Raw genomic sequence first — 9,999 nt, forward strand, 5'->3', positions numbered from 1 at the left:
GCCCACAGAGGGCAAGGGTCCCATCCAAGAGCACACTGTGAGGGAACAGCGGAGAAAACCCTCCCACCAAAGTTCCCCCACAAAACTCCTCTCCGATCTTCGCTGAAAGGATTTGATGTCCTGCTATATAAAAGCCAAGGCTTCCAGGTACGGTGGCTCACACCTGTAATCCCAACATTTTGGGAGGCCGAGGCAGGTGGATCACCTGAGGTTGGGAGTTCGAGACCAGCCTGACCAACATAGAAAAACTTGTCTCTACTAAAAATACAAAATTAGCTGGGTGTGGTGGCGCATGCCTGTAATCCCAGCTACTCAGGAGGCTGAGGCAGAAAAATCACCTGAAGCTGGGAGGCAGAGGTTGCAGTTCTGAGATCATGCCATTGCACTCCAGCCTGGACAACAAGAGCAAATCTCAGTCTCAAATAAATAAATAAATAATAAATAAATAAGTAATTTTAAAAATTAAAATATTTTTAAAAAGCCAAGGTTTCCAGCCGCAGTGGCTCATGCCTGTAATCCCAGCACTTTGGGAGGCCAAGGTGGGCGTATCACCTGAGGTCAGGAGTTCGAGACCAGCTGGCCAATGTGACAAAACCCCATCTCTACAAAAATATAAAAATTAGCTGGGCATGGTGACACACACCTGTAGTCCAAGCTACTTGGGAGGCTGAGGCAGGAGGATTGCTTGAACTCAGGAGGCAGAGGTTGCAATGAACCAAGATCATGCCACTGTACTCTAGCCTGGACAAAAGAGCAAGATTCTGTCTCAAAAAACTTAAAGTAAAACAAAAGCCAAGGCTTCTCTCAAAACAGGATGGGTCTTAGGGTTTTAGGGCCCCCAGGACCTTAAAAAACCTGGAGTCAAGAGCTCTCCACGCCCCATAGGAAAGAATTTGAGCTGCCCCTTCCCCAGTCCACACCCCTCTCTCCCTGTGTCACTCAGGGGCTGGCACACTCTGCCATGTACCTTTTTGCTCTCGTTGCAACAACCCAGAAAGGGAGGAGCTACATCCCCATTTTACAGATGAGAAAACTAAGACTCAGGGAAATGAAGTGACTTGTCCAGGGCCACAGAGCTAATGACTGGAAGACAGAAAATACAAACCAGGTCTGTTTGGCTCTGTGCCAGCTCTCCCTCCACCACTCCAGCTGTTTTCAGGCAGGTCCCCAGGTTCTGGTTCTGTTTTCAATCCTGCCCACCTCCCAGCCCCCAGTGCTGGGATGGGACCTCTTGAGGCCTGGGGGAGGTAGGGAAGCAGTGGAACACCTCCCCCCAGCCCCTCTGGGCCCTGGAACGTCAGTGCTTACCCTCCAGCACCACCTCCTTGCCTGTCTTCTTGAGGGCCTGCACTGCCTCATCGTGGGTGGCAGAGGACAAGTCTTCCCCATTCACGGACAGGATGGCATCCCCCACGAAAAGGGCCCCTGTCTGGTCAGCTGCCAGTCCCTTGAAGATCTTGGAAATGAGAATAGGCATCTTGTTCTCCCGGCCGCCTGCACAGGCACAGAAGGAGGACAAGACTGAGGCAGACACTCCCACACCAGGAAGTCACAGCAAGGCAAAATTATTTCTGAAGGCTTCCCTTGGTGCCCAGCCCAGTGCTGGAAAAGGGAATGGGAGAATAAAGGGAATCTGAGAAAAGTCTTGGAAGTTTGGGATGCTAATAATACTAATGATAAATCATTTTCTTTTCTTTTTTTTTTTTTTGAGACAGAGTTTGGCTCTTGTTGCTCAGGCTGGAGTACAATGGTGCAATCTCAGCTCACAGCAACCTCCGCCTCCCCGGCTCAAGCGATTTTCCTGCCTTAGCCTCCCAAGTAGCTGGGATTATAGGCATGTGCTACCACGCCCGGTTAGTTTTGTATTTTTAGTAGAGATGGGGTTTCTCCATGTTGGTCAGGCTGGTCTCGAACTCCCAACCTCAAGTGATCTGCCCACCTCAGCTTCCCAAAGTGCTGGGATTACAGGCATGAGCCACTGTGCCCGGCCAATAAAACATTTTCCATCAGGTGCAGTGGCTCATGCCTGTAATCCCAGCACTTCAGGAGGCCAAGGTGGGCAGATTGCCTGAGCTCAGGAGTTCAAGATCAGCCTGGGAAACATGGCAAAACACTGTCTCTACTAAAAATACAAAAATTAGCAAGGCATGGTGGCGTGCACCTGTGGTCCCAGCTACTAGGGAGGCTGAGGTAGGAGGATCACTTAAGCCCGGGAGTTTGAGGCTGCAGTGATCTGAGACTGTGCCACTGCACTCCAGTTTGGGTAGCAGAGGGAGACCTGTCTCAATTAATTAATTAATTAATTATTTTCAAAATTCATAATGCTATAGTTTGATCCCTGGATCTTTTGATTAAGTGCTTTGGGTGTTTAGCAGTGTTTGTGTAGCTTACAAAGTACTTAAATCACTTTTTCTTAAATGTTTTTGATTTTCTCATGTAACTCATAAATATATACAAAAATTAAAAATTAAAATAGCCAGACAAGGTGGCTCACGCCTGTAATCCCAGCACATTGGGAGGCTGAGGCAGATCAATTACCTGAAGTCAGGAGTTCAAGACCAGCCTGGCCAACATAGTGAAACGCCGTCTCTACTAAAAATTAGTTGCGTGTAATTAGGTGCCTGTAATCCCAGCTACTCAGGAGGCTGAGGCAGGAGAATTGCCTGAACCTGGGAAGTGGAAGTTGCAGTGAGCTGAGATTGCATTATTGCACTACAGCCTGAGCAACAAGAGCAAAACTCCTCTCAAAAAATAAATAAATAATAAAATAAAATGAATATGGCCGGGCATAGTGGCTCACACCTGTAATTCCAGCAGTTTGGAAGGCTGAGGCAGGCGGATCACCTGAGGTCAGGAGTTCAAGACCACCCTGGCCAACATGGCAAAACCCTATCTCTACTAAAAGTACAAAAATCAGCTAGGCATGGTGGCACATGCCTGTAATTCCAGCTACTCAGGAGGCTGAGGCAGGAGAATCGCTTGAACCTGGGAGTCGGAGGTTGCGGTGAGCCAAGATCACGCCATTGCACTCCAGCCTGGGCAACAAGAGCAAAACTCCATCTCAAAACAATAAATAAATAAATAACAAAAAATTAGCTGGGCATGGGGGCACATGCCTGTAGTCCCAGCTACTCGGGAGACTGAGGCAGCAGAATCCCTTGAACCCAGGAGGTGGAGTTTGCAGTGAGCCAAAATCACATCACTGCACTCCAGGCTGGCCAACAAAGCAACACTCCTTCTCAAAATAAAATAAAATAAAATAAAAATACAAACATTAGCCAGGCATGATGGTGTATGCCTGTAATCCCAGCTATGTGGGAGGCTAAGGCACGAGAACTGCTTGAACCCAGGAGGTAGAGGTTGCAGTCAGCTGAGATTGCGCTACTGCACTCCAGCCTGGGCGACAGAGTGAGACTCCATCTGAAAAAAAAGAAAGAAAAATAAAAATAAAATTCTAAAAAAAATTTGGATATGAAGCAGCAATGTGGGGGCCTGGTACAGTGGTTCATGCCTGTAATCTCAGAACTTTGGGAGGCTGAGGTAGGCAGATCACTTGAGGTCAGGAGTTTGAGACCAGCCTGGCCAACATGGTGAAACCCCGTCTCTACTAAAAATACAAAAATTAACCAGGTGTGATGGCACATTCCTGTTATCCCAGCTACTCAGGAGGCTGAGACATGAGAACCTCTTCAACCCAGGAGGCAGAGGTTGCAGTGAGCCGATAGATCATGCCACTGTACTCCAGCCTAGGCAACAGAGCAAGACTCTGGCTCATAAAAAAAAAAAGCAGCAATGTGGGAATCCACTGATACCCCTCAAACTGGAATCAAGATAGCAGTCAGCTATTTCTATGACCTCAAAAGACTGCTTTAGCAATCATAATGTTTTACAACCCAAGGTCCAGGCTGGAAACCAAAGCCTCAAAGTCTAGAGATTCTAAAACCCTGTCTGAATTACATATCGGATACAAAAGAAGCTAATACATTTTACTAAACTGCTTTATTACTTAACTATGAAATGCCCTTTTAAAATAAGAAATAGTAATAACAGTTCACCTTAGTTGCACGTATCAAATGCCAAGCACTGTGCTGAATGCGTTCAATGTTGTTTCATTGCATCTTTACAATACCCCATCTCATAGGCACGCTCAGTTTCCTATTAGGAAAACTGAAGTGTGGAGGGAAGCCCCTTGTCCAAGGTCACTCAGCTGGTAAGTAGCGAAGCCCATATTTGCACCTAGGCCTCCAGGCTCCAGAACCAACACTATTCACCCTACGATAGATGGCACGTCAGGCCCTCAAATATCACACTCCTGGCTCATCCCCAGAATACTGAAGATGAGGAATTAGTGGCCCAGAGTGGGAGGTCATTGTTCCAAGGTCACACAAGCTGGTGGCAGAGCTGGGACTGGAACACCTCTCTTGACCCCCACACAGGCCCAACACTTTGCTTATCTGCACAGAGCTTGAAGTCTAGGAGAGAAAGGGGTTTCTATTTATATCTGCCCTCCCCCACCTGAAACTAGGGGTTTCAGTTCAATTTGAAGCTATGATCACTCATTATGATCACTCATGGCTGCCTCAGACTAAGCTAGACTCTAGAGGAGGGGTTACCATGGCAACAGGAGCCCAGTCTACATCCACAAGGATTTGGATCCAATGATAGTACCTGAAGTCTACCTCCACCTAGAAGTACGCAGCTGGGGAGTAACTTTGTGTGACCTTAGAAAGTCTGCTCCTCTCTGAGTCTCACTGTGTCCATCTGTAGAATGGAACTCTATATGAATAAGTTCAGGCCAGGTGCGGTAGCTCACGCCTGTAATCCCAGCACTTTGGGAGGCAGAGGCAGGAGGATCACGACGAGGTCAGGAGTTCAAGACCAGCCTGGCCAATATAGTGAAACCCCCCTCTCTACTAAAAAAAAAAAAAAATACAAAAAAATTAGCCAGGCATGGTAGTGGGCACCTGTAATCCCAGCTACTTGGGAGGCTGAGGCAGGAGAATTGCTTGAACCCGGGAGGCAGAGGTTGCAGTGAGCCAAGATTATGGCATTGCACTCCAGCCCAGGTGACAGTGTGAGACTCCATCTCACAAATAATAATAATAAATAAGTTCCTTCCTGCTCTGACACACTGAGTGTATAATTTTCTGATTGGTCTGTTGCCCTATCCCATGCTTGAGACTGGGGGTAAGACTGGTGCCCACATGCTCGTTTTCCCATTTCCCTGTTTTAGGCCCTCTTCGCTGCCTGGGGATCTGCCATTCTGCAGGAAAGAACCAACTTCCCTGAGCACTCTCTGGGGGACAGTAGCTGATAATTAAGGTTCAAATCCCAGGGCTGACACTCACTGTGTAATCGTGGGAAAATCATTTTACTTTTCTTAGTCTCAGTTTCTTCACCTGTGATATGGGGATTATACTCCCTATCTTTCACCACTTGTTGCCAGGATGAAGTGGATCATGAAACTAGTGTCCTGGGCACAACACCTGGGACAGTGGTGGCATTCACCACCATCCTTACTGCCTCAGCCAAGCCAAAGGGTCTGGAGGCACTAGTGAACAGAACCAGTACCAGGGAGACCTGGGTGGGGACAGTACATATTCAAGGTGCAGAAAAAGGCTGACACTCTTTCCCAAATCACCCTGCTGGGGGCTGGAACCCTGAGAAACAGATGGGCAGGAATGGTGAGCCCAGCAGCTGCAGGTGTGCAAGGATTTTAAGCACTATGTTTAGTTGCTTTGGGAGTATCTCCTGGCCTCCAATTTTCCTCTCCGCTAACAGCAGTAATTAACTAGGCACCTACAACATGCTGGTGTGGTGAGCCGTGCTCTCAGAAGTCACAACTCTATCATCCTCTTATACAGTTGAGGAAACTAAGATTCAGAGATGGGATGGGATTTGTGCAAGCTCACACGGCTGGTCCTGGACTCAAACACAGTCTGGTTGCACTCTACCTGCACCCTACTAGCGGTCAGTCCTGGGGGCTGAAAGCTGTCTCTATCCTGTGCAAGGTGACTCAGATCAGGAGACTCAAATCCAGCTGTCCGGGCTTCCCATAGCCTTCCTGGGTCCTTAGATTCCTAAGGCTTTGCTGGCCTTCTCTGTGTGACCCCAACCTGTGCCTGCACCCAGGCCTCCTATCCACCCCTGTGCTTCCCAGACGCCAGGCCTCCCTCCTGCATCCACTTTGGTTGCTTCTCATGGACTCCCTTCTCCCTGCTCCTCTGGTGTGCCGGCCTCAACCCCCTTTCTCCACTCTCTGCTTTCTGGGGGACCCCTCTTGTCCTTGATGTTCATGCTGGTTGCCCCTCAGACCCCCACGCCTCCACACAGAACTCCCCACCCACGTGTCCTTGGTGTTCCCACAATATCCTCCACACCAGTGTCTTCCGTGCTCCCTAAGGTCACCAACTACAGAAACCCCCTCCGACCTTGGTGCGCCCAGTGCCCTCCGTCACCTGTTTCCTCAGGGCCCCCTTTACCCCCAGACAGAAGGCCTCCAGCTCCATGTCCTGGGCGCGCTGCCAGCCCCCTGTGCCCTCGGCGGCCCCCAGACACCACGACCCCGCACCCTTGGTGTCGCGCGCCCACCTTTGATGCTGATGCCCAGCCCACCGGCGTCGGCCTTGCGCACCGTCACGCGGCGCCGCTGGAGCAGCAGCGCCTCAGGCAGCTGCGGGGGCCCCGCGCCTGGCTCCGCGGCGCCGTTTAGCTGCGCGGGCTCCGGCTCCCGCGGAGCGCCGGGATCGGGGCCAGGGTCGCCGTCGGCGGGGCTCACGGTCAGCACGTCCTCCGCCAGACTCAGCAGCACTCGCTGCCACCGCTCGCCGCCGGCCCCCGAGCCCGCCCCGGCGCGCAGCTCCAGCAGCCCGGTACGCGGGGCGCGCCTGCCGGACGCCATCTTCGCCTCCGAGACCCCGGACCGCCGTGCTTGCCCTGTCCCGCCGTGCCCTGCCCGTTCCTACCAAGCACCCTGGGCAGAGGGCAGCGGGGGCCCGGCTTGGCCAGCCGCCACCCTACCCTGGCCGCTGGGGGAGGAGCTCTGGGGCGGGGCTACCAGGGGTGTGGCCAGCGCTGAGGGCGGGGCCTCGGGCAGGAGCAGGAGGCCGGGGCGGGGCCTGGGAGCCGAGGGCCTCTGAGTGGAACTACCTAGGTGGCGGCTTAGAAGGAGCGGGGCGGGGCCACGAAGTAAGGCGAGAAGCCTGGGAGGCGTGGTGCTGGGCGGGGAGTTAGGGGGCGGGGCTTCGCTTCGGGGGCGGAACCCAGTGATCCAGCGCAGGGGTCTCTGCAGTAGGGAAGTCCGTCGAGGGCCAGGACTGTAACTCGCGGACGTGGGAACTCATGAAAAAGAGACAGAACCACGTATCCTGGTGCGAAGCATTGGGCGTCGTGCTGCGTATGGCGGAGCGCTGGATTCCAGGGCTTGAGTTTAAGAGGTAGACATCGGCCAGGCGCAGTGGCTCACGCCTGTAATCCCAACATTTTGGGAAGCTTAAATGACAGCCCAGAAGCTCGAGACTGCGGAGAACCGCGATCGTGCCACTGCCCTCCAGCCTGGGTGACAGAGCGAAACCCTGTGTCAAAAAAAGAAAAAAAAAAGTAGACACTGAGCCGCGAGAGACTACAGGCAGAGTTGTTAGTTGGAGAGCTGAGGAAGAAGCTGGTTTCCCATCGGAGTAGTCGAGGCTTTGGTCTGTGGGCGTGGTTTATAGTGGGCGTGGCTTCCAGGTGTAACAGGCCCCGCCCCCTGGAGGAGAGCGCTGCCGACTCCGCTTAGGGCTTAGGCAGGATCCCCACTTCAAAACTGGAGTGAAATTTAAGAGATTAATCCGTGGCTCGTTCACAGTCGAGGATAGAAAAGCCTGAAGTCCCACACTTTGAGGCCTGGCAGAAAAATCCAGAATTCCTAGTGTGTGGGAAGAGGGCTGCAAGGTGGGTCTCTGGGTCTGGGCGTCTGGAGACCTGGTTTCTAATCCTTGCTACCTCTGTTAGCTCCAAGTCGACCTTGGTCCCCTCACATCACTGCTCTAGGCTCCAATTTCCTCATCCATAAAATGTGGATCATAACAATACCTACTTCACAGGGCTGGTGTGAGGATTAAATCAATGTGAAAACACGTGGTAAACTGTGAATCCTATGCTATAGAAATAATTACTTTCGGCGGGCAAAGTGGTTCAACCCTGTAATCCCAGAACTTTGGGAGGCCTAGGCGGGCAGACTACCTGAGGTCGGGTGTAGGGTCCAGCCCTACTAGGGTCGTGGGGTGTCCCCTATCACTGTGCTGAGGCACTGGATCCAAGAAATAAGGAGACAGGACACCAAAGGACTGGATAAAGACAGCTGGGCTCCGGTGGCCAATGCCACTTACAATCTGAGAGAGGCAATGCCCTGAGCATCCAGGCACATCTGTATTTATTAGGTATAGGTTAGGGGGAAGGGTAGTGAGTGAGGTCATCTCAAGGATAGTAATAGGGTCAAGACAATCACGTGTGCAATAAGCAAAGGGTCCATCCCCATTAGGTCACCAAGACAGGAGGTGGTCAATGTGAAGCAAGGGGTCCACCCCTAAGGAGGTGGATAGTGCGCAGTAAGGAGGGTGCAGTGTGCAACATCTCTTATCTAGGGGCAGGCTACTTCTAAGAATTCCTATAGAAGGATGCTCTGAGTCAGCATAATAGCAACAGAGCTGACGGAGTATACAGCCACCTGCAGGCTGCTACTAACGATTTCTATAGGAGGTTGCTTTGAGTCAGCACAATATCGAGAGAGCTGACAGGGTGTACAGCCACCTAGGCTTGATTATACCGGAGATGTTTTAAGCCCTCAGAGTACGCGGGATTGCCAGCCTTAGGCCAGCTTTCCAAAAGAAGTGGACACAAGATACTACAACTCCCTTTCAGGAGGAGTGACTCTTGCTCCAAGCCTACCATGCAGCGAGTATCTTTACGATACTGAACGCTGCCTGCCATGTAGCGCATGCCCTTTCAGGCAGGGGCACTACCACCCAGGTCATTGATTCTTGTCCTGGTGTGGCTGTTTTTGGATATGTTGGGCAATAAATAGAACCACACCAGTGTTTAGACTCCCTGAACTTTTGGGTAAAATCCTCTCCATAAGATACAATCAAAAAAAAAAAGAAAAGAAAAAGAAAAAACTCGGCCGGGCGCAGTGGCTCACGCCTGTAATCCCAGCACTTTGGAAGGCCGAGGAGGGTGGATCACCAGGTCAAGAGATCGAGACCATCCTGGTCAACATGGTGAAACCCCGTCTCTACTAAAAATACAAAAAATTAGCTGGGCACGGTGGTGCGTGCCTGTAATCCCAGCTACTCAGGAGGCTGAGGCAGGAGAATTGCCTGAACCCAGGAGGCGGAGGTTGCGGTGAGCCGAGATCGCGCCATTGCACTCCAGCCTGGGTAACAAGAGCAAAACTCCGTCTCAAAAAAAAAAAAGAAATTAGCCAGGCATGGTAGTGTGTACCTGTACTCCCAGGTACTTGGGAAGCTGCAGTAGAGGACTATTTGAGGCTGCAGTGAGCCACGATCATGCCACTGCACTCCAGCCTGAGTGACAGAGCAAGACCCTGTCTCAAAAATAAATTTGAAAAGTGAGGGGAAGGAAGGAGAGGAGGGAGGGAGGGAAGGAATATAGCATTGTATATCTGCATTGATATCTTAAAAGTATGACTGTGCTTAAAGACTGTAGGACAGCCTGAGGAATTTGTTTTAGCACTTGTGATAAATAACTACAGCCTACTTGGCTTGTGGAAACTTCACTCCAGTGGTAGAGAAGGGAGGGGAGGAAAGACCCAGCAGGAGGCAAGAGACCAGCAGGGAGGTGAAGTTCCTTTCCCAAGACCAAAGCCTGGAACCAGATCCTTAAAAGTCCCCCCACGTACTGGCCTGCTTAAAAAAGACTTACTGAGGCCCAGACAAACTCGCTGAGAAAGAGCCCTAAGAGAGAGTTTCTCCCCTGGGGGACAGTTTTCTGTGGATATAA

General features: G+C 51.3%; 1 protein-coding gene across 2 annotated transcripts in view; it reads right to left on the minus strand.

Annotated features, from left to right (window-relative positions):
• The window catches only part of SNTA1 (syntrophin alpha 1), a 32,447-nt gene extending 25,403 nt beyond the window's left edge, over positions 1–7,044 (minus strand). Inside the window, exons 1-2 of one of the 2 annotated variants that reach the window (XM_012455189.2) lie at positions 6,592–7,044; positions 1,309–1,494 (exon numbers count right to left, since the gene is read on the minus strand). In XM_012455189.2, the coding sequence (XP_012310612.2) occupies positions 1,309–1,494; positions 6,592–6,901 (496 nt within the window). In that variant the 5' untranslated portion in view covers positions 6,902–7,044. The remainder of the gene's footprint in view (positions 1–1,308; positions 1,495–6,591) is intronic. The other variant, XM_064382324.1, reaches the window with a different exon arrangement.
• Between the last annotated feature and the right edge of the window lie 2,955 nt (positions 7,045–9,999).

This window comes from Aotus nancymaae, unplaced genomic scaffold, assembly GCF_030222135.1.
Source record: "Aotus nancymaae isolate 86718 unplaced genomic scaffold, 86718_ANA_hifiasm-v0.15.2.pri h1tg000029l, whole genome shotgun sequence".
Taxonomy (NCBI): Eukaryota; Metazoa; Chordata; class Mammalia; order Primates; family Aotidae; genus Aotus; species Aotus nancymaae.